The 25177-nt window shown below is 37.1% G+C and overlaps 1 protein-coding gene across 2 annotated transcripts in view; it reads right to left on the minus strand.

The window, feature by feature from the left end:
- NSD3 (nuclear receptor binding SET domain protein 3) overlaps positions 1-25177 on the minus strand; it is a 102909-nt gene that overhangs the window by 13540 nt on the left and 64192 nt on the right. Inside the window, exons 13-19 of one of the 2 annotated variants that reach the window (XM_049631427.1) lie at positions 17812-18009; positions 16885-17058; positions 12661-12807; positions 9188-9371; positions 4837-5039; positions 3981-4093; positions 3118-3387 (exon numbers count right to left, since the gene is read on the minus strand). In XM_049631427.1, coding sequence (XP_049487384.1) covers positions 3118-3387; positions 3981-4093; positions 4837-5039; positions 9188-9371; positions 12661-12807; positions 16885-17058; positions 17812-18009 — 1289 coding nt within the window. The remainder of the gene's footprint in view (positions 1-3117; positions 3388-3980; positions 4094-4836; positions 5040-9187; positions 9372-12660; positions 12808-16884; positions 17059-17811; positions 18010-25177) is intronic. The other variant, XM_049631428.1, reaches the window with a different exon arrangement.

A 25177-nucleotide genomic window follows, 5' to 3' on the forward strand; every position in this document is an offset into this window, starting at 1 on the left:
TCCCAAGTTTGTAGTATTATTGTCAGGCAGCAATAGAAAATGAATACATCCAGTCAGATCAAGTCACTTCCCACTAACAACTTCCAGAAGTCTCCCTCCTATGGTCTCTAAGTTCCCATAAGATCTGGCCCCAGCCTACCTTCTCTGCTATCTCCTGCCTCTCACCCCTCTCCTCCTCACTCTTCTCCAGATGCACTAGCTCTCCTGCTGTGCCTGGAGCATGCTAAGGCCCCTGTCTTTGCTCTTTCTTCAGCCTGAAATGCATGGCTTTTTTCGTCATTGTTCAGGTCAAATGGCATTCCTCAGCCTTCCTTAACCAAGCAATTTAAAATAACAATTCCTGTCACCAGCCATCCCCTTTGACAGTATTATTTTTCTTTGCAGCATTTTAGTGGTACCTAGCATTACATATCTGTTTATTACCTGTCTCTAGCAGACCCACAAAGGTATGTTGTTCACTACTGTTTTTCCAAATGCCTAGAGTAGTACCTGGCACATAGAAGCAGCTTCACAAACATGTGCTTCATGAATGAGTTTCGCTTCAAGTGATCTAATCTATAGAAATGGGTGCATGAAGACAGAAAATCAAGAATGTTCACTACAGAATTAAATAAATTATATAAAGTTTATTAGAAGATAGGTTATAAGTTATGGTACATTTTACTATAGAATACAATGGGAGTTTAGTTAAAAAAGAATGAGCAGGGGCGCCTGGGTGGCGCAGTCGGTTAAGCGTCCGACTTCAGCCAGGTCACGATCTCGCGGTCCGTGAGTTCGAGCCCCACGTCAGGCTCTGGGCTGATGGCTCAGAGCCTGGAGCCCGTTTCCGATTCTGTGTCTCCCTCTCTTTCTGCCCCTCCCCCGTTCATGTTCTTCCTCCTTCCCTAAAAAAAAAAAAAAAATAAAAAAAAAAAAAAAAAAAAAAAAAAAAAAAAAAGAATGAGCAAAAAAAAGAAAGAATGAGCAGAAATCTATATGGGTTGTCATAAAGGGATGTTTATGATATATTAAGTGGGATAAAATAATATGTATATTTGTTTTTAAAGATTCTATAAGTATAGGATATAGGACTATGTATTTTTATACATAAAAGGCTACATGACAACCTATTAACAATGGTCATCTCTGGTGAGGAGACCAGGAATTGAAGGGATGAAGGAATTTCACTCTTTATTATCTTTTTTGTATTGTTTCTCTTTCCTACAGTACTTTTTAACCACAAAGATGATTTTTCTTTTTTTTACAGGTAGAAAAATGTCAAGAGTAATTTTAATTCCCACTATGTCCACCTTCTCTCACTGAGAGTCTCTGCACTCTTGCTAGTTCGCTACTGGCCCTGGGCAAGCGGCGGGGAGTGGAGGGGTGGGGGGGTGGAAGAGAGGGCCGAAAGGGGGCCTCATTTGAAACCGCACACTATTCAAGCTTGTCCCTAGATAGTTCAGTAGGACATTGTTTTCAACAAGGATCCCAGGAGATTCCTGGGATCTCTGAAGTTTGAGAGCCACTGTTTGAACACTAGGATTTGCTGGTGATTTTCATTCTTGAGTTATTTGCATTTAAAAATTTTTCTTCAAAGAGACTGCTTGGAAAAAGCACCTCAAAGTGTAAGAATGAAGATAATTTATTTTTTTTTAATTTTTTTTTTTTTAACGTTTATTTATTTTTGAGACAGAGAGAGACAGAGCATGAACGGGGGAGGGTCACAGAGAGAGGGAGACACAGAATCCGAAACAGGTTCCAGGCTCTGAGCTGTCAGCACAGAGCCCGACGCGGGGCTCGAACCCACGGACCATGAGATCATGACCTGAGCCGAAGTCGGACGCTCAACCGACTGAGCCACCCAGGCGCCCCTTTTTTTTTAAAGTTTATTTATTTTGAGACAGAGAGAGCAAGCAAGCAAGCGTGCACGAGTGGGGAAGGGGCAGAGAGAGCAGGAGACAGAAAGAATCCCAAACACGTTCTGCACTGTCAGTGTGGAGCCCAACTCAGGGCTCAAACCCACGAGCCAAACCGTGAGATCATGTCCTGAGCTGAAATCAAGAGTCAGACACTTCACTGAATGAGCCGCCCAGGGGCCCCAAGAATGAAGGCAATTTGTAAGTGTTAAAGATCTCAACCTTTGCCAGTTGCTTTTGCACATATACTCTAATTTGAGACTGGCAACAACCCTTTTAAGAGTGTAGGGCAAGGGTTATGATACATCCGCTTGAGAGTGGAGGAAACTGAGGCTCAAGGAGGTTAGTGACTTGGCCACATCCTCACAGCCAAGGAATTGTGACATTGGTGCAAAGCTTGGGTTTGCTAGTTTCCATCCCAGTATGTTGACCTTCATACTCTTTTGCCTTTACTAAGCCTTTTACATCTCTTTTGCTTAACAAGTAAAAAATATTTCAAATAGAAAATGACCAATGGGGGCGCCTAGGTGGCTCAGTCCGGCTCTTGATCTTGGCTCAAGTTGTGATCTCATGGTTATGAGATCCAGCTCTGTGTCAGGCTTGATGCTGAGCGTGGAACCTTCCTGGGATTCTCTCTCTTTCTGTCCCTCCCTCGCTTGTGCTCTCTCTCTCTCTCTCAAAATAAATAAGCTTTAAAAAAAATAAATAAAATAAAAAAGGAGGGGCACCTGGGTGGCTCAGTCAGTTAAGCCTCCGGCTTCGGCTCAGGTCATGATCTCACAGTTTGTGAGTTTGAGCCCCACGTTGGGCTCTGTGCTGACAGCTCAGAGCCTGTAGCCTGCTTCGGATTCTGTGTCTTCCCCCCCTCTCTCTGCCCCTCCCCAACGTGTGCTTTGTCTCTCAAAAATAAATGTAAAAAAAAAAATGTATAAAGACAGTCAATTAAAACCAGATTAAAAAAAAAAAAAAAAAAAGGAAATGACCAATGTCCCTTCTCCTTTTTATGACTGACCATAGGACATCCAAAGTTTATGTGCATTTTATTACTACCTCTTCCTACCACTTCTCCTCTGCTCAAGAAGTGCCAAGCTTTCAACTTGGGAAGTTTCAAAATTTTGCCAAAAATCCCTATGTATTTCACCCCTAGGAGGAGATGAAGCATCTTCTGAGAGGCACAGCCCTGGTCTGTCCCACCGCCCCCATGGCCTCTGTCCCAGGCTACCTTCTTAATGCTCCTTTTGGTCCTGAGGCCCCAGCCTCTCCGTTCTGTTTTGATGATTTCTGCATCAGGGTAGAGCCTCTTTGTAAAGCACTGGTTCTGGCACCGCTCTCCAGCCGGGCACACCTGCGGGTGGCACTCGTACTGCAGCATCCTGTTTAGGCACTCCGACTCCAGGCCGCACGGGTTCTCATCAGCAGGCTTGCAGTTACAGCGGGGGATCTCTGACAGGTCTGCAACATGGATCTGCACCTTTCCTATTACTTTGTTAGCCTGGAAAACCAAGTCACGAATGAGAGGGAGGAATGTGAACAGGAACCTCACACATCCATGAAATTCTTGGCTTTGCTATAGTGGTGTGATTCTGAGAAAGGCTCTTTATATATCTTGATTTCAATTTCCCCCTGAATAACTTAAGAACAAGCTAAGAATAAAATGGCCTCTTCATACTGGACACAAATATCAAAATCTGATGTGAATTCTCACTTATTTATCATGTGTATTTCTTCTACTAAATTAATGGGCATTTATAACTAAAAGCAACTGTGGGCTTTCTAGAATTTGTAAAGGAGCTAAATACCTATCCTCTCACTTGCTGCAGGACAGCCTGGTAGGGCAAGAACAAGGTTTCACAGGGAACATGCTGCTCGTAGGTGTGAGAGGGCTTATCAAAGACTCTTCCTCACAGCACAGTGGCTATGGCTCCCATTTTATGCTTCCAACAAAAGCTCTCAGTTTGCTTTACAGAAGACTGGGTGATAATCAGTAAAAGTCTTCGTAAGTCAAAAAGGGCCTTCTAATTACTAAGAGGGCGATGCATTTCCTCTTGCCTGTCAAATACCAATGTTTCATGGGTAACGACTCACTTTGATGTGTTTGTAAGGAGGGGGTTTTCTTGAGTTTTTTTCAATCTCAAGTGCTTCTTTGCTTTCTCTTTGTGCTTTCAATTCCTGGAAACGTTTTGCAGCTTCTTCCAGTGCTGCCAATAGGACAAAACAAAGTATATAAATAACAACAACAAAAAAAACCACACACAAAAAAACAAAAAAAAAAAAGACTGTTAGGAGAGCAGTTTTACATTGACTTCCCAATGCCCTGAATCTGGCCTGGGGTGTTCTTTTTAAAATTATTCTGGAAATAACCATTTTCCACCAGGATAGGATAACACTGAAATAGGACATAACTCGATTATAGCTGAACACCGTGCTCTGCATAAGCCATTGCCTTAGAGAAGAGGTCCTACTTCAATAATCAGAGGCTTCCAAGTAAAGCAAAAAAATAGCCAACCAACCAAAAAAACCCAGCTTTTTATCTTGTACTAGATTTACATTCCTTTTACTCTTACCCAGAAAGTCAAACTTCCCGGAAACTTGTTGCAAAAACACTTATAAGGCTCTTCATGGGAAGCTTTTACTACTCTTCTGTGGCAAAGGTGCCTCACTGGATTAAGAAGACTATTTCCAAAATAATCTCTATGTTTGTAGAAAGATCACCGAAGATACTCTTTTCATACAGACGGCAGAGTCTACCATACTGAAATGTATTTTTCTAACTGATTGGATAAGATGTGCTCTAATGTGATTGGATACTTCTGGATGCTGGATTGTAACACCTGGTGAAAGTCCTCTAATACCAGAAACATGTCAAGTGCAAGTGAGGAGACACAGAGAAATCAACCGCTGAGTCTTGGTTTTGAGCCACTGTAAACATCATCCAACTTACCTTTTTTGAAGGTCTTGTTAATACTAGTCTGTCCCTCAGCAAAACTTTTGTCTCCTTCAACATAAGGGAACACTCTGCCCTGGTGTACCCAATAGTAGTCATGAGAACCAAAGAAGAACACAGGGAAGTCCCCCAAGTCATGCTTAAGGCCCTGGATGTTCAGTGGCACAGACCTGGGATTGCAGATCTCTGCTGGCCACCATCTGAAAACAAAAGCAATTTTAGATCAATCAAGACATTGAAAAATCATACCATTCTTTACACGGCTGGCATGAGGGAGAAAAAAGGTTTTGTACTTTCACATTGGGCTCTCTGCTGTCAGTGCAAAGCCCACTTGGGATCCTGCCCCACCCCCCCTCCTCTGTCCCTCCCCTGCTCACACATGCTCTCTTTCAAAAATAAACATTAAAAAAATTAATTAAAAAAACATATTGATCAGTGAACTAATGAAATAGTGAACACAGACTAAACCAACTAGACCCTAAACTCCCCATCTAGTTTTTTTTCCTTTAAAAACTAATACCTGATACAAAGGAATATCATGAACATATAAGTTATAAAGCATAACAACTAAAAATAACAACTCATTACCCATCTTAAGAATTAGAATTTACCAATACTATTCCAAAACCAATTTCAATCCTAGAAAAGTTATGTGTTCCTCCAAATTTGACAATTTTAGTAGTAAGATTGTCTTTCAAGGTATAAAAGTTGATTTCTAGTACTCAAGGGAACCATTTGAGAATAAACTGATGCTATAGTGAAGAATGACCACTCCATTCAAATGAACATTTTCTTCCCTCTAATCAACCAGAGTAAATAGTTTTTGGTCAAATGTACTAGGTTTATGTCAGTGTGTATTTCAGAATCTAATTCATCCTACATCATAACAAATGTGGGATGTGGCACAGAATGAAAACATAACTGAATGAAAACAGGCAATGGCTGAATAGCATAGCGATCACTAAATGGAAATCATCTGTGAGGTACATATGACAGTTTCTAACAATTGGGCAAGTCAAGAATTGAAGAGGTAAGTTTTGGTAGTATATAGAATAATCAGTATGAACAGTAAACATACAAAAACTTAAAACTTTTTCAGTCTGTGTGCAAGTTGGGGAGGGGCAGAGAGAGAGGAAGACAGGACCTGCAGTGGGCTCTGTGCTGACAGCAGTGAGCCTGATGTGGGGCTCAGACTCATGAACCATGAGATCATGACCTGAGCCAAGGTGGGACACTTAACTGACTGAGCCACCCAGGTGCCCCTACGCTGTTTTAGCTATTTCTTGTCCAGGAATGTCTTATCTATTAATTGTCAAACTTGCACTCCTGCCCACCCTGGAATGATACAGATTTTTAATTATAAAAAGCAATGTGTGTTTAAAAGTTAAAACAAAAAAAATAAATAAATAAAAGTTAAGACAATGCAGAAATGTGTAACAGAAAAAATTACTCCCTTTAAAAATTTTTTTATGTTTTACTTATTTTTGAGAGAGAGAGAGAGAGAGAGAGAGAGAGAGCGCGCACACGAGCAGGGGAGGGACAGAGAGAGAGGGAGACACAGAATCTGAAGACAGGTTCCAGGCTCTGAGCTAGCTGTCAGGACAGATCCAGCACAGGGCTTGAACTCACGAACTGCATGATCATGACCTGAGCCAAAGTCAGACGCTTAACCAACTGAGCCACTCAGGCGCCCCCTAAATGACACCCTTTTAAAATCTTATGCCTTATACTATTAACATCTGATGTTTTTCTTTCTGGGCGTGAAAAACATATCTAGATCTACATTTTTTTTTAACTATATAAACACATGGAAAGATAATGTATATGCTCTTTCACATGCTGTCTAAATTCAACTATATACCCTGGATATCATCTCATGTTACTATAGAGATGAGCATTACCCCTTTATGGATATGGATACACTATAATTTATCTGAGAAATCCCTCACTGACTGAGCATTTTGGTTATTTCAAATTTTTGCAATAATACTTTAATGAATACCCCTATAAATACATTTTTTCCTGTTTGTCCAATTTTTTTCCTTAAATAAATTCCTTAGAAGAGCTGAATCAAAAGGTAGACACTGTTACAATTTAATATGTGATGCAAGACTGCCCTGTGGGGGCACTCCTTTTCCCTTGCCCTCCCTAGCCAAAAACTTATTACTCTTAAATCTTTGACAATCTGTTAACTGGAAAAAAACAAAAACAAAAATGAAATAAAAAACCTCTTTGTCCTTAACATATACTTATTTTTAGTGAGGCTCAGCATTTTTTACATATTTATTTTCTATTTGTTCTTCTTTGGCAACCTGGCTCTTTCTCTTCTTTGCTCCCTGTTCTAGGTAAGGTTATTTGTCTTTTCTTATTAAAGTAGAAGTAAAAATACTTCCCCTTGGTTTGACATTTGCCTTCTGAAACTTTGTATTTGTTGCCATATAGTATAAAATTACTTATGTATTCAACTGCCAAGTTTTTTTTTGGGGGGGGGGTTCTGTCATATGTTAAAAAAAAATTGTGTGGGTGGGGGGGATCACGTCTCAATCTCAAGGCCCCTTATATCTCAGCTAAAATAAAATTTTAAAGTTAAATAGGTAAGGGGCTCCTGGGTAGCTCAGTTGGTTAAGCGTCTGACTCTTGATTTCAGCTCAGGTTATGATCTCGCTGCTGTCAGATTGAGCCCCATGTTAGGCTCTGCGCTAGGTGTGGAGACTGCTTAAGATTCTCCCTCTCCCTTTGCCCCAACCCTACTTGCTAGTGTGTGCACATACACACACTCTACCCCCCCCCCCCGACAAAGTTAAATAGGTAAGTAAGCAAGCAGCATATTTAAAATTCAGAGAAAATGACATAGCTCTTACTAAAAAAAATTACAATGTTTGAAATCCTACAGAAATATATTTTACTTAGCATTCTGAAAAGTGGACCATTATTGTGCTCTCTTGAACAGTACCTATTTTCTCAGTAAATGATAAACATATGTCTCAAAATGTAGAATGTAGAGTTTTTAAAAATATATCACTATTCCTATTCAATGAAGGCTTATTAAAGACAGGCTTCTATTTTCTAAGTTTATTTATTTTGAGAGGGGGAGAAAGAGCACATGTGCATGCTCGAGCAAGGGGAGGGGTGGAGAGAGGAGAGAAGAAGAGAGAGAGAGAATCTCAAGCAGGCTTCGTGCTGTCAGCACAGAGCCTGAGGCAGGGCTCCATTCCATGACCCTGGGACTATGACCTGAGCCAGAATCAAGAGTCAGATGCTCAACCAACTGAGCCACCTAGGCGCCCCAAAGACAGGCTTCTTTTTTTTTTTTTTTTTTTTAATGTTTATTTATTTCTGAGACAGAGAGAGACAGAATGAGCAGGGTAGGAGCAGAGAGAAAGGGAGACAGAGTCCAAAGCAGGCTCCAGGCTCTGAGCTGTCAGCACAGAGCCCGACGCAGGGCTCAAACTCACAAACCATGAGATCATCACCTGAGGCAAAGTCGGTCGCTCAACTGACTGAGTCACCCAGGCACCCCAAGACAGGCTTCTTAAAAGGAGAAAGTTTTATTAATATAATGGCAATCACACATACTTCTTCATTCTCTTAAGAACTAAAAGCTCTTCATGAAATAATTTCTCTCTTTAAATTCTAAAGAGCTCTCTTCTTGCACTCAGTTTAAAGCTTCTAGCAGAAACTGAAATGGGCCAGATTTAGGGGTAAAAACTATTTTGGCCAGGATATAAATTCTTTTATTTTATTAGAAATCAATATAAATGAATTAGGACACAAAGAATACATGTTCCCTACTATCTATATAAGACCTTTTATTCCAAAATCTAGTAGTACATAGTTCATTAGTGTAAAATTACTTTCAACTTAAAAACAAGGGGTGCCTGGGTGGCTCAGGTGGTTAAGCAACCGACTCTTGATTCAACTCAGGTCATGATCTCGAAGTTTGTGAGACTGAGCCCTGGGTTGGGCTCTGTGCTGGGCATGGAGCCAGCTTGGGATTCTCTGTCTCTCTCCCATTTGATCATGCACCCACACATACACTCACTCTCTCTCTCAAAAAGAATAAACATTTTACAAAAATAAGGGAGGAGCCTAGTGTCTCCTCTTAAAAAAGAAAAACTGAAAAACAAGTCAAAGAACCAATCTAAAAGAAAAAAAAAATCCAACAATAACCCAACCTTCCCAAATTGGCTTCTAAAAGCCAAATCAAAATAGATTTCTTTTCTCTTTCTTTTTTTTAAGGAAGTAGCTCGGTGTTGTTCTACCTATCTCCTAGCCAGTTTGTATATAGATTATGAACCTATGTCTGAATAATCATTGAATACTTCCTTTTTGTCCTGGAAAAACTTGCCTGTAATTTCCCAATTTGACCCAAACAATCTGCTTGTAATGTAGTTTCTTGCCAGCTTTACAGTCATTACAATTCCAGCAGCCTTCTGGCATTTCTATGCTCAGGCATTCTGGGTGGAAGGAAGCCGGGCACGATTCACAGCAGAGCAATCTTCCACCTTGAAACAAATAAACAGTCTTAATAACTAAGAAGAGAGGAAAGAGAAAAAGAAAGAGAAAAGAGAAAGTTATCTTTTAAGTGCATCAAATTTGACTCAAATTGGGGGAAAATAAAGGGATTGAGTCAGCTCTATAGTGATGGATTAAAATAGAAAACAAATGAACAGATTTAGCTACTTCAGTCCCTTTTCAGGGCTTCAGGGGCCAGAAACTCAAAACTTTTGAGTGGTATGAAAACCATTACTGTAGTCTTTACAGTAATGTGGGCAATTGAGGTATCCGCTTAGCATGCAGCTAAAACTCTTAACAGATGCATGGAATCTTTGAGTAGATTTGAGAGCAGATTTTCAAAGAAATATGTAACAACTTACTTTCTTTTCTCCTTGAGAGCTAAGAAAGCATGCAATGGTCATCTTGTATTTTAATCCAGTGCCATAGTTAACTAAATCCCTTTATAATAAAATTAGCAAGAATGAAAATAACCAATAGGTTGACCAGTAGTTTTTTATTTCCATAAAAAAATGCAAAAAAGCAAAGGATCGAACTTTCTCAAATTGTGATTACATTATCATTTAACTTTCCAGCAAAAATAAAGAAAGTCAAAAACAGGCTATACAGCAGTGGTTTGCAACTTTTTCATCGCCAAGGATCTCCTTTCTCTTCTTCAGGGACCCATGTTTCCAAACATTTTATCAACCAATAAACCCCCGAAACAAACAAACAAAAAAACCAATCCTAAACCAAAAAAACAGAATCAAAACCCCTGTTAAAAGGTAACAATTTCTCCTGTTTTTATTAACCAAAGAAATCTGTAACTGCCAATCAGAGCTTCTGATTCCAATAACAAAACTATCACATTAAGTTGTTCAAATCATAGCCAAATATAAAGAAATGTATGCAGCCTTATTTTGTGCAAATGTGTGATTCTGTTAGATTTTCTGAAATATTAAACATAGTTAAAAAATTGTTTATATAAGTTTTTCTGACTTCACATTGAGAACCACTGCTTTATAGCATAAAACTAAGTAAATGTCACTGTGGAATAAGTACCACACACAAGGAGATCCCTCTCCAGGTTCCCTGGCAAAATCCTCTCCTTTGAAATACACAAAATGATCTCTGGATTAAGACCAAGACAAGTACAGCAAACAAAACAAAAGGATATTTTTTAATGCAAAAATATAAAAGAGATTTGGGGGGAGATTAGGTATTTCTAAAAGGTATTTCAACAAGTGACAGAGAAGGATGTTAACCACTGAAGATGAAATATAATAAAGACATTTACTGCAAAAAAAAAAAAAAATTGTGTTGGAAAATCAGGCCCATAACCTGATTGTACTGAGGTTTAATATCTCATAAGCAAAAGGTTAAGAGCCCTCTACACAACTTTATGAAATCACACGCTCTAACCTTTTGAGGGTTTGCTATCAATTTTCCAGAAAATCTTTTCTTCCTGTAGACTTTCAAACTTCTAACTGATTAACATAAAAACAAAAAGAAAATCTATATACAATCAGTGATGAAATAAATTACTATATTTCCTCTGCTTAAAAGCTTTTACTTCAGTCATTAAGATTTTTTCCTTTGTCTGCAGATCTCAATGTGGATTAATTGCTCCAATTCTCCAACCTACAGATTAGCTGCCTGAGTGCTCTTAGCCTAGGTAGGGGGTTTGGTAAGTTTAAAATAAAAATGAGATAACTGATTTCTCCATCAGAAAGGAATTACCAATAGGGAGAGCAGACTTTGCAAACAGCTTTAGGGGACATGTGATCATTAGAGCTGATGTGGAAAAGTCAGGCTGGCCATTTTTAACATTATGGAATAGTCCTCAATTTTAAGTGTTATTTCAGAGGAAATACAGACCCAGAATCGTCAGTGAAAATCATCACGATTTTTTGACAAAAAATAAGAAAAATGAAAATATGAACAATCCACCTTGGTGCTATGCAAGAAAACTGCTTTAGGATGCAAGAAGAAGATGTGGTTCAAGCTAAGCAAACAGAGGGCTCAAAATAATTTCAATTCATGTCACGGTCAATACTGAGTACCAAAAACAAAGTAAGAAACAATTGAATTAATCTAATTTTATAAAAGCGCCTGTAGGAAATAAGGCATTTCCTAAAATGAATGCCTCGGGTAATTTTATTGCATTATGGAGTTAGCCAGACCTACGTCCATGTTTGTTTCAGAAGTAGATGGTATCACCAGTAAGGTGACATACTCTGACTTCAATGTAAAAACAAACAAACAAACGAGCAAGCCAATACTCTCTCCAACCTACTTCTCCATAGGTTCTAATCAACCTGCTTAATTACATATTTTTTAGTCTTGGGTTGCCACTTCAGATGTCTGACAAAGAGCAAAGATACATCATCAAGCAGGCAACATAAAGAATGGGGAAAAAAAAACCTATTTCAAATATACCTAGTATTTTAGGTATGAATCAAATTTCCTTTAAAGATTCTGAACTTGGCTCCCCGATCATAATGGGAATGTATACAGGAAAAGGCCTTTACCTTCAAGGTTATTCATTTTACCCTCTGGGATAAGACCTCCCAAAATAATATAGTACTGTTAAACTACTTTTTCCTTTTTTTACAAGCAGGCTATGTAAAGTTAAATATAAGATTTGCTTTTATAGATTAAATTATTAGGGAGAATATAAATATACATTTAGTTCTTGATTCTCTGTGGATAAATTATCCATAAGTAATTCTTCAGTTGAGCTGGGCTGCCTTTCAATATCGAGTATTTGGGATAAATTACCCCAGCTGCCCACCAAAGTCTCCTAAGAGAAGGGCAACTAGTTTTCATAGCATCTTAACAAAAACATTTAGGAAACAAAAGGACAAAATGTAGCCTAAAATCAAAATTTTAAGTACCAATATCTTGGCTTCCCTCTTTTAATAACCTATCCTGGTTTTTTAGTTGAAAGTTCATGATAATTTACATCACATCTATTCTATTCTAACATGAATGGTAGTTCTCCATCAGGCAGAAGAGAAAGAGCCTTAGAATCTTTCTATATTAAGCAAAATCCTACTCAGTCTTTCAATTTTAATAACCCACAGATAGATGGAATGTGTGAGAATTTATTCAACGAGAAGTAAGAATTTGCAATAATGGAATTATTTTAAGCCCTTTTTAATAATGTTGCAGCCATATGAAGACACAGTCACAACCACCAAGGTAGAATTTACCAAAAGCAACAGATAGTGCTTGACAGGCATACATTTCCCCCCTTCATTTAAAGAGAAAAAAAAAAGGAAATGCAAAAATAAAAAGCAAGAGATAAACTATTTTGATTATTACCTTTCTCACATTTCTTTTTGGAAGCTGACGAAGAAGGAATCATAGGTAATTTCATCAACTCTGCACGATTTGATTCATTCAGTAGGTAGTGGGACTTATAGGCATATGAACTGAACATGGGGTCTGAATGGTCCTGAACTATCAGCCCTATACGAAACAAACAGAAAGAGATGAGCTGCAATGAAACTACCCATGATTCCATGAGGGTAAAAAATAAACCAACACCTATTATGTAGCTGTGCTAAAAGTTGGGGGGAAAATGAGAATATGAAGAAAAAGAAAAAACTGACAGAAAAGGCTTGCCAGAGTTGTTAAAGAGAGTTTGAGCTACTCGGTTTCTTATCCCGTAAAAACCTACACACCCAGAAGAAAATCACAAATTAATTTGAAGATGTAAACTGCAGTTGATGTCACACTTAAAACCTGCTATGATACACAAAGCTACACTCCTTAATATTTAGAAATACTGTGATGACAATCCAAAGAACAAAATGACATATCACTTAATAGCAAGTAAGAGTTATTTACATAACATAGTAGAAACACTGATCTACCTTCAATGTATCAACTAACACTGAAAGGCAGAATTGAGTCTCTCTTCTTCTCTAGTCATATCTTTTTCTGCCAGATAATGAAGCTGTTCTCTATCAGTATGATAACATGATTTTAAAGGAGCCAGGACTTGTTGAACTTCACTAAGGTAATGCAAACCATTTACATTTTTTCCCCCTGCCATGACATAAAGTAATTACCAACCTAAGGGTTTATAAGATAGTTCTTTTGATCTACTAACCCAGCTATCCTGTTTGGAAGGAAACAGATCTCCTCTAACCCACCTGTGACACCCTCCTATCCTCTTCCCCTTGTTGAGTTCACTATAGGCCACTCTTAACCTAGGTGAGTGTGAGACCAGGGAACATTGCTCTGTTTGGTTACTAGACAGTTTATAATGATCTGAGGACTTTGCAATAAGGATCATGACAGCCGTTTTATAGAGATCATCTTGAGAAGAGTCAAGAGTTTTGTTTTTAAAAGGGTTACCATTTATTTTTGCCATGGGTGTTATCTTCATTTGGTGCTACCTACTACATTGAGAAAGAGTCAAGACCTACCTCTGATCTGGAGGACAGAATGGAACTTAAAACTGCTAATTGGCAATAGTATAAAAATCTTCTAATAAAAGTTATATAATGTCAAATGAATTTCATATGTTTAATAGAAGCAGGGTAGTATAAAAAACATGGGCTTTGAAATGAGACAGATCAGGTACAAATGCTAGTCCCTCTATTTAACAATTTCTATGACCTTCAGGTAAATTATGGAATCTGGGCTTCAGTGTTCTCATCTACATAAAATGGGGAAATAATTTCTTAGGGCAACTGTGACCATTCAGATGGTATCTGGTAGAGTTTGATTTACAGATGCAAAAAAAAAAAAAATTGCTATTATTATTAAAATGAAAAGAAAACCCTAGTCTACCTTCTCCACTATAAATTACTATCACAAAGAAAGGCAAAGAACGTTAAGTAACTTTTATTTTATACCCCCCCCCAGATGAAAGGAAATGCTAGGACTGAACATTTCCTATGGTGCCATGAGGGGAGGGAAGGAGCAATGTTCCTCTACACCTTGAAACATTTCTAAAAATATTTCTAGACATTTCAGTCCTTAAGAATTAGCTGAATTGTTTTAAACAACCAATAATCATGAACTAAGAGAAAAATCCTTCATGAGGAGGGAAAAACTCTGTATAAGGCAAGAAACAAAAGCAAAACAAAGCTTTCTAATACCAAAACAAACACAATTAAAACCTTTTATGTGTGAATTTATTACATTTAGGCCTCTTTAAAAACAAGGAGACCTGGGGCGCCTGGGTGGCTCAGTGGGTTATACGGTTATACTAACTCCAGATTTGGCCTCAGGTCATGACCTTGAGGTTTCTAAGTTTGAGCTCCACATAAGGCTCTCCACTGATGGTGCGGAGCCTTGCTTGGGATTCTGTCTCTGCCCTTCTCCTGTTCTCCTGTTCTTGCCCATGCGAGCTTTCTCTCTCTCTCTAAATAAGCACTAAAAACATTTTTTTTTTTTTAAAAAAGGAGACCTCTATAAATACTGATGAAAGAACTCATATCATTTACTTGTGAAAACTTTTGACTTCAGCCTTCTCAAATCCCAACATCTGATCTATTTTTTTTCCCAATATATGAAATTTATTGTCAAATTGGTTTCCATACAACACCCAGTGCTCATCCCAAAAGGTGCCCTCCTCAATACCCATCACCCACCCTCCCCTCCCTCCCACCCATCTGATCTATTTTGAATAAGTTTCTGTAAAAGGCTAAAAAGGAAAATGAAAGTTTGTTTACTGCACAGTTTCTTAGTTCAAATATTTGGGAATTAAATAATCTTGATTATACAGGCATATAAATATAGTATATCTTTCAGAATAACTGTCAAATTGATAAGATGCAAATACAGATCCAGTATTTCCATTATCTCAAGCTTTTTTTAAATCAAGGCATCTGAAGTTAAACTTAAAATGGGTAGAATCCCCTATAAAGCTAGGTTCCTTGACAATGGCCATTTTCTACCTATCTTACATTGAAAATACCTGTTTTAAAGGTTTCCCAATTATTGAATGAAATAGAGCAAAAGAAAGTATTGGTTAATATACTGATGGTAACTGATTCAGAATGTACTCCAAAGTAAGCCAGCATGAGAGTTATAAACTTGATACTTAAAATGTTGGCTCAGTTATACACACTTACACACACACACCCCTGTAAACGTGAGTAATAGTAAGTGCCTAGCAAGGTAGAATAAAATATTTACAAAGTGACAGAGACTTCATGCTATCACTGACACTGATCTGTTTAAAGCCTCTAAAGCTAGCCATTCAACTGATAATTCAGTATTTCCATACTATCATTATTTTCTTAGGGATGGGGAGATGGAAAAGACACCAGTGGTGACTTTTCATTTCTTTTGACTATTTGAATCCTTTCTGCCACTTGTTAACTACGTGATGCAAAACATTGCAGACTTCCTCCTCCACGCACCAGCCAGGTTTCAGAGCAGGATACAGCTGTAATTGCTCCCCTAAATAAAGACACAAGGCTTCCCCAGTAAGGGCAAACAGCCCCAGGGATTTAGCACACACTGGGGCAAACTGAACTGAAAGCCTACATACAATGGGCTGCCACCAGGAGGACAGCCATTTATTTAACCTTTTACTGCCCACCTCCTCTGGCTATTTTTTTTTTAAGAGACACAAAACCAAAACAACTCAAGATCTGTCACACTACCTAAATTCTATTTAAAAATATTTTACAGTGCTTTCACCAAATTAAAAGAATTATTATCCTAAAGCAAAAACCAAAATGAAACCACGTAACACCAAAACCAAACCAAACACTTCATCTTCAGCACAGTCTAAACATAATCTAATTGGCCCGATATACCAGAGTCCTTTCAAAGTTCAGAAAAGTTAGCATTTATATTTGAAAAAACAAACTGCATTTGGGGATATTAATTTCTAAAATGTTTACTAAACACTAAAAATTGTTTTATTATAATACAGCTGAGATACTCTGTAATGCTGAATGCTCTGTACTATATTCAACTAAAGAAATTCTATTTTATATTTATCGTGAACTCCACTTCACTGACCCCCTCAGGGCCACAATATTGTTTTTACTTGATCAAGCTCTTGGCATACTTAAATACCAACAGCTGGCAAGTAAGAAAGCTTGCATTGCTGGCTCTTAGCTACCACCACCACATATGTTGCCTTGGCTGTATCCCATCAGGCCTTCCTCAATGCCAGACCAAAACATGATAAAATACAACATAAACAATTAAAAACTAAATGTGCTCATCTCTCCTTCCAAGTGAAATCTCAATCAGTTGAAAGCTCTGGATTAAAGAATATGACATGGGAAGAGTCTACTTCCAATAGAAGAATTGTTTGCAGAAGGGAATAGATTAATCTTTTGATACGCCATACAGGAACACTAAGAACTTATCTGTAATTTTAAGTTATTTAAAAAATTTAGATTTTAGCTTAATTTATAGAAGAATTAATATTCTAACAATTGGAATGTTTAATGTTATAAAAGGGACTACTGAAAGTGTTAATGTCTCAGGGGTATTACTGAATCTCCATTTCAGTGGGGAAATATGCCAATGAACTCAAAGAAATGGAGAGAAAGGATTGACACTCACCTCTAGCACAAACGAAACAAAAGCCTACATTTATGGCAGAGGATGAACTGTTGCTCCGTTTGGAATGATTACTACAGATGAGAATGTAGGAGGATACAAATATGCTTCCGGCAGCAATGCAAGCATCTCCAGAGTGATAGGCTACTGGACATCTCAAACATCTCATCATGCGACCTGTTTAAAGATAAGTTAAAAAAAAAAAATCTACATAATTAGGTATCAGCTGGATATAAAATGAGTTTTTTGGAGTTGGACTCTTTTGGGTCCCATGTGATGCTGTTATAGTAAGATAATATTTTTTTTCACGAGTTTGGCTCTGTCATTCCTTATGCAGGATCCTAAATGCAGTGCCCACTGAGAGATCACTCAAAGAAAAACTTGTCTGCTCCACTGCTGGAGAGATGGTGGTCTTAATGTCACCTGTTAAAGAAATTTTCAAGGGTAATTTTGAACATATAGAATTTTCATAATTTCAATTAGAACCTAATCTCTATCATGCTATCTATCGTGACTGAGCTGTTATATCTACAGAAAGCTGTATATATCTATATATACACAGAAAGATAATACCTGATATACTTTTTATAATAATGTGCTTATTATTTGCTGCTGTACTTAAAAACCAAAAAAACAAAAAACAAAAACAAAACCCGGGGCACCTGGGTGGCTAGTCGGTTAAGCATCCAACTTTGGCTCAGATCATGATCTCATGGTTCACGAGTTCAAGTCCCGCATCGGGGTCTGTGCTGACAGCTGGGAGCCTGGAGCCTGCTTCAGATTCTGTGTCTCCCTCTCTCTCTGCCCCTCCCCTGCTCATGGCTCTCTTTCTCCCTCTCAAAAATAAATAAACATTACAAAAAATTAAAACAAAAAAACAAAAAAAAAAAACCCCAAAACACTTTGTCCCCCTTTTAAGCTCCATTTTACCTTTACTTGCTTTGTAGATATCTTTCTCCATGGAACAGGCAGAGCAACAGTGCTGGGGACAGCGGAATCCTTTTGATTCAAAGATGGCAGTGGGGAATTTGCGAACACAGGCTTCATGATAAAATTTCCCACAAGCACCAACAGAGCAACGCTTCACATCTGTACCAGACACTTTACATGAAAAACATGGGTGCTGTCCTGAAAAATTGGTTGAGGAACACAAATTAAATAAAATCTGATGAAAGCATATCCCTTTAAAAAATTTTTTAACATTTATTTATAAAGCATATTCCTTTTAAATAAAAGCAGCTAAAAGGTTATTTAATAATTTTGGCTAGAACAACTGATAATCAATTTGGAGATAAAGCACTAAAAACAATTTAGGTCTTCACTTTCTCACTCTACAATAAAATTAACCCATAGAAAACCCAGAGCAGAACTTTTCAACATATGGGAGCTGGGAGTGAGAAGGTCTTTCCAACCCAGAATAAATAAATTACCAAAGACAACGAAGATTCCATTAGGCACTTACAGTTTCCATATGTAAAACAGACATAAAATGAAAACTCATAATCCTAATACAAAACACAGAAAAATTATAACTAGATATCTCATTCAAACTGTAGTAAATCAAGAACAAAGAGAAAATATTAAAATTACCCACAGAAACGACAATGATTTTCAAAGAAGCAACAGTAAGACTGAGAGCTGACAGCAAGGGAAAAATGGAAGCCAGAAAACAATGGGATGCTATCTTCAAAGGGCTCAAAGAAAACTTTTACTAAACTAGCATTCCATATCCAGTGAAAGCACTCTTTAAGAATGGAGTGATGGGAATGCAAACTGGTGCAGCCACTTTGGAAAACAGTATGGAGGTTCCTCAAAAAATTAAAAATAAAACTATACTATGACCCAGCAACTGCACTACTAGGTATTTATCCAAGGGATACAGGTATGCTGTTTCGAAGGGGCACATGCACCCCAATGTTTACAGCAGCACTATCAACAATAGCCAAAGTATGGAAAGAGCCCAAAATGTCCATCGATGGATGAATGGATAAATAAGATGTGGTATATATATACAATGGAGTATAACTTGGCAATCAAAAAGAATGAAATCTTGCCATTTGAAACTATGTGGATGGAACTAGAAGGTATTATGCTAAGTAAAATTAGAGAAAAGACAAATATCATATGACTTCACTCATATGAAGACTTTAAGACACAGAACAGATGAACACAAGGGAAGGGAAGCAAAAATAATATAAAAACAGGGAGGGGGACAAAACAGAAGAGACTCTTAAATATGGAGAACAAAACAGAGGGTTGCTGGAGGGCTTGTGGGAGGGAGGATGGGCTAAATGTGTAAGGGGCATTAAGGAATCTACCCCTGAAATCATTGTTGCACTATATGCTAACCAACTTGGATGTAAATTAAAAATAAATAAAAAAGAATGCAGTGAAATTAATATACATTGGGGAGGATTAAAAAAAAACAGAAGTTGGGTGTTTTTGGAAAAAGATTAATAAAGCTGGTATCTCTGGCAAGAATGACTAATAAAATAAAGAGATAAAAAGCAATAATATCAGAATTAATATTACAATTCCTATAACTGTTAAAAAAATTGCCAATAATTTGAAAATTTACATGCATGGACAGATTCTTAGAAAAGCAGGGTGGCTCAGTCTGTTGAGTAACTGACTCTTGATTTCACCTCAGGTCATGATCTCGTGGTTCATGGGATCGAGCCCCACATCCCCACACTGGGATTCTCTCTCTCCCTCTCTCTCTCTCTCTCTCTCTCTCTGCCCCTCAACCACTCCTGCTCTCTCTCAAAATAAATGAATAAACATTAAAAAAAAGAAAAGAAAAGCATAATTATCACCACTCCCACAAAAATAAATAGAAAATATGAATAGTTCTACAAACTATTAAAGAAATTGAAACTATCATTAAAAACCTTCCAACAAAGAAAAATTTAATCTCAGATGGTTCCACTGGTCAATCTGCCAAACATCTAAAGTTAGAAATAATGTCAATTAGAATAGAATAGAGTAGGATAAAAAGAAGGGACAAGACAGATGTGGAAAAATATATGCAACGAAGATGATAAACGATTATGTTTTGTTACAAAAAGAGCTCACCTATGGAGAAAATATATGCAAGATATAAGCAAAGGTAACTAATCAAAATTTATACAGAACTATAAATTACTACAGAAACAGAACAGCTTAGTACAAAAGTGGGCAAGGGTGCCTGGCTGGCTCAATCGATAGAGCATGTGACTCTTGATCTTGGGGTCATGAGTTCAGCTGCACATTGAATGTAGGGCTTACTTATAAATTGATAATTAGATAGATAAATAAATAAATAAATGTGGGCAGGATACAAATAGGCTATTTACAGAAAGCAGGAAGACAAACAGCCAATAAACAAATGGAAAAATGCTCAACTTCACCAGTAATCAGATAAATGCTAATTAAAACCCAAGTAATATTTTAAAAAGTCATCAAGAAAAAAGAGCTTGGTAATACCAATTATTGATGGGGCATGGGAAACAGGTACTCTCACATATTGCTAGTAGGAGTTTAGGTTCAAAGGTACTACCCTTAGAAGGCTACGTGGCAGTATCCATTAAACATACATTCATTTTCTGTGACCAAGAAATTCCGCTTTTTGCTATCTATATTAGGGAAGCCTTGTGTATATAAAAGGAGGTTTACTGAAGCATTGTTTGTAACTGCAAAGAACTGAAAGCAACTCCAACATCCTTCAACAGGAGAACAGTTAAATAAACTATGATAGATGCATACTACTATGGAACCCTACGTAGTAATTAAATAAAATGTATCTGTTTAGACATAAAGAGTCCCAAGATAGTGAAAAAAGCAAGTTATAGAAAATTAATACATTTTGTTACAACACACAGAAAAATGTTACGTGCACGCTGCTTCAGCTATAATTATATTTTCGTAAGATAGTATTTATACGTTATTTGTGTAATTAGAAATAAATTTAAAGTACTAACAAATGCTAAGAACATCTTTACCACCACAATACACAAATGGATAAAACATACACAGATCATTCACAAGAGAGGGAATAAAGATACAGAAAAAGATGTTTAGTTGTAAACAAAGAACTAAAAGTATAACAACATTTTTGTTGTTCTATTCTTTGAAGATAACTGTCTTTTCTGTGGGTAATTTTAATATTTTCTCTGTCCTTAATTTCTACAGTTTGAATAAGTGCCTAGCTTTAATCTTCTGCCTCTTTTATTAGGACAGGAGTTTTCATTTTGTGTCTGTTTTATGGATAGAATTTTAAGTGATTATTTACTGGCCATTTGGATATCATGTTTTGGAAACAGACTTTCAAGTCTTTTGCCCATTTTTCTCACAATGCTATAAAAAATCTGAAAGACAAAAATGGAATAGTTTTTTTGTTTCAATTTTTTTACAGAGAGTTAGATTTTATTTTGGAAGTATCTAACCTTTACAAATTAGCTGAATTATAAAAATTGTTTAAAATTAGTACTTACAACTGTGATGTTCAAACGTGTTGGCTTTTTTTTCCTTTACTGGTTTTGTTGTAAAATAAAGGACAGCAGGGTTGTGAGGTTCTTTTTGTTGTCTTGTTACATTTATATAATTTCAAATTATATTTTAACATGTATGTAGATATGAAAGCAACAGTATTGTTTTAAAAATAACTTTTAGAAAATTAAAAAATTAAAAGAAATTATTTTAAAGGTTAAGAAGTTTGATTTTACAGCTTTGCCTAATTGCATAAATTGCTCTATGTAAAAAAAGGCTTTCACTTGGATAATGATCAAAATAGGTCTTATATAAATGAAAATTGCTATAACTAGTAACACTGTTATAGAGAGCTGAACTATCAACCTCCTTAGAGCTCTAAGGATATGAGTGCTTCCAATACTCTCCCTTCTCAGTAGGAAACAGTCTTCATTTAGAATAATTAATAAGTAAGCTTGACTGTTACATATTTTAATCATAAGGTAAAACATTTTAATCACAAGGTAAAATGAAAGTGCTTTCTTTCCAGAAATCACATTTGCCTTAAACAATAAAAAGAACAGTATAAGAATGTATTAGGCATGTATCCTGTAATACTTAAAAAAAATTTTTTTAATGTTTATTTATTTTTGAGAGACGCGAGTGGGGTAGGGGCAGAGAGAGAGGGAGACACAGAATACAAAGCAGGCTCCAGGCTCTGAGCTGTCAGCACAGAGCCCGATGCGGAGCTTGAACTCAGGAACTGTGAGATCATGACCAGAGCAGAAGTCTGATGCTTAACCAACTGAGCCACCCAGGCACCCCTATCCTGCAATACTTTTTACATGCAAATGTTTGTCTTTTGATAAACAAAAGAAAACTTTCTAAATGAACTTAAACAATGGTTTGGAGTTTTTTACTCCTATTATGTTGGAAGGGTAACAAATTGGTATCAAACTAATTTTCATATAATAAATCAAAAATTAAAAAATAATTGTTATTTAAACTGTGGTTAAAAATATATAACATAAAATTTACCATTTTAACCATTTTTAATTTTTTTTAACGTTTATTTATTATTGAGAGACAGAGCATGAGCATGGGAGGGGCAGAGAAAGGAGGAGACACAGAATCCAAAGCAGGCTCCAGGCTTTGAGCTCCGAGCTGTTCGCACAGAGCCCGATGTGGGGCTTGAACTCACAAGCCACGAGATCATGCCCTGAGCTGAAGTCGGTCGCTTAACCAACTAAGCCACCCAGGCGCCACTACCATTTTAACTATTTTTAAATGTACAGTTCAGTGACATTAAGAACTCATTATTTTGCAACCATCACCACTATCCATCTCCAGAACTTTTTCATCATCCCATACTTAAATTCCGTACCCATTTATTTTTATGTGTTTTTTAATGTTTATTTTTGAGACAGAGAGCATACGTGCGAGTGACAAAAAGGCAGAGAGGGGGAAAAAGAAGATCTGAAGCAGGCTTTGCACTGATGGCAGAGAGCCTGATGCGGGACTTGAACTCACAAACTGTGAGATCATGCATGACCTGAGCCAAAGTCAACTGACTGAGCCACTCAGGCACCCTTCTGTATCCATTTAAATAAGAACTCCCCACTTCTCTCAGGTAAAAACTAATGTAAAACAAAACAAAACAAAACAAAAAACACCTTGGTAACAACTGCTCTACTTTCTGTCTCTATAAACTTGACTACTCTAGGTAACTCATCAAAGTAGAATCAAACAATATATGTCCTTTGTGACTAGCTTATTTCATCCACAATCATGTCCTCAAGGTTCATCCATATTATAGAATTAGAATTTCCATGTATTAGAATTTCATTTTTTAATTTCCTTTTTTTCCTCATTTTCAAAAATATTCTGTTGCATAGGGGCACCTGGGTGGCTCAGTTGGTTAGGCGTCTAACTTTGGTTCAGGTCATGATCTCACGGTCGGTGAGTTCAAGCCCTGCATCGGGCTCTGTGCTGACAGCTCGGAGCCTGGAGCCTACTTCAGATTCTGTGTCTCCCTCTCTCTGGCCCTCCCCTGCTCACGTTCTGCCTCTCCCTCTCTCGAAAATAAATAAATATTTAAAAAATTAAAAAAAAAAATGGTTGCATGTACACACCACATTTTATTATCCATCCACTCGTTCATTCATCTATGGACACTTGGGTCATTTCTACCTTTTGACTATTGTGAATAATGCTGCAGTGAACATGGGTGTATAAATATCTGTTTGAGTCTCTATTTTCAGTTCTTTCAGGTATATACCCCACAGTGGAATAGCTGAACCATACAGTAATTCTATGTTTAATTTTTTTAGGAACCGCCATACTATTTTCCACAGAGGTTGTACCTACCATGTTACATTACTGCTGATAGTGCACAAAGGTTCCAATTTCTCCATATCCTAGCTAACACCTGTTTTCTGCTTTTTACTTTTATTTTATAATGGTCATTGTAATGAGTGTGAAATGGCATCTCATGTGATTTTGATTTGTATTTCCCTGAATACTAATGATTTTGAGCATTTTTTCATGTGCTTATTGACCCATCTGTAAACGTTCTCTGGAGAAATGTCTACTGAAACCCTTTGCCCAATTGGGTTTTTTGTTTTTTGTTGTTGAGTTATAGAAGTTCTTTACACATTCTGTATATTAATCCCTTCTCAGATATGTGATCTGCCAATGTTTTCTTCCATTTTGTAGGTCGCTTTTTCAGTCTGTTAATGGTGTACAAAGGTTTTGATTTTGATAAAGCTCAATTTATTTTTTTCTTTTGTTGCCCATGCCTTTGGTGTTACATCCAGGAAATCAATGCCAAATCCAATGTCATGAAGCTTTTCCCCTATGTTTTCTCCTAAGATTTTATAGTTTTAGCTTTTATGTTTTGGTCTTTGATCCATTTGTATTAATTTTTATATATGGCTATTAGGTAAAGGTCCAACTTCATTCTTTTGTATGTGGGTATCTAGTTTTCCCAGCACCATTTGCTTTTAGTGTTTTTTTTTTTTTAAATGTTTGTTTATTTTTGAGAGAAAGAGGGAGAGAAAGAGAGAGGGCACATGCATGAGCAAGCATGAGCGGGGGAGGGGCAGACAGAGTGAGGGAAACACAGAATCTGAAACAGGCTCCAGGCTCAGAGCTGTCAGCACAGAGTCCAACGCAGAGCTTGAGCTCACAAACCACAACATCATGACCGGAGAAGGAGTCAGACACTTAACCGACTGAGCCACCCAGACACCCCTCAGCACCATTTGTTAAAAAGACTATCCTTTCCCATTGAATGGTCTTTGCACTCTTATCAAAAAAATCATTTGACCATATGTGTGAATGTTTATTTCTGGGCTTCCTATTCTATTTCATTGGTTTATATTTCTGTCTTTATGCCAGTACCACATTATTTTAATTACTGTAGGATTGTAGTAAATTTTAATTAAAAATTTTTTTAAATTGTTTTGCCTTGTAGTGAATTTTTAAATCAGGAAGTAAGTCTTCCAACTTTGCCCTACTTGTTTTTAAATTTTCTACTTTCCTTTCTAAATTCCTCTTCTAAATTTTCTAATAGATGTGTGCCAAATTAAACTAGATCTAGCCTTTGTTGGCAGAATTCTGCTCTGTTGGGTTCTAGAGCTAGGAGAAAAGCCCTCAGAGTATTTCAATAACACGATACATCGTCCCTCCTATCAGTAGTTTATAACAGAAACTGCAACTTAAGTGCTTACAAGGGGCTAGGCAGATTACATAAATGACTGGAATGACAGGGTTTTAGAAAAGGGAATGGCAGGGAATGTGAGGAACCAAGAATACGTGCCTGATCCATGTTCACACATTCAAAACATTC

This window comes from Panthera uncia, chromosome B1 (assembly GCF_023721935.1).
Source record: "Panthera uncia isolate 11264 chromosome B1, Puncia_PCG_1.0, whole genome shotgun sequence".
Classification (NCBI taxonomy): domain Eukaryota; kingdom Metazoa; phylum Chordata; class Mammalia; order Carnivora; family Felidae; genus Panthera; species Panthera uncia.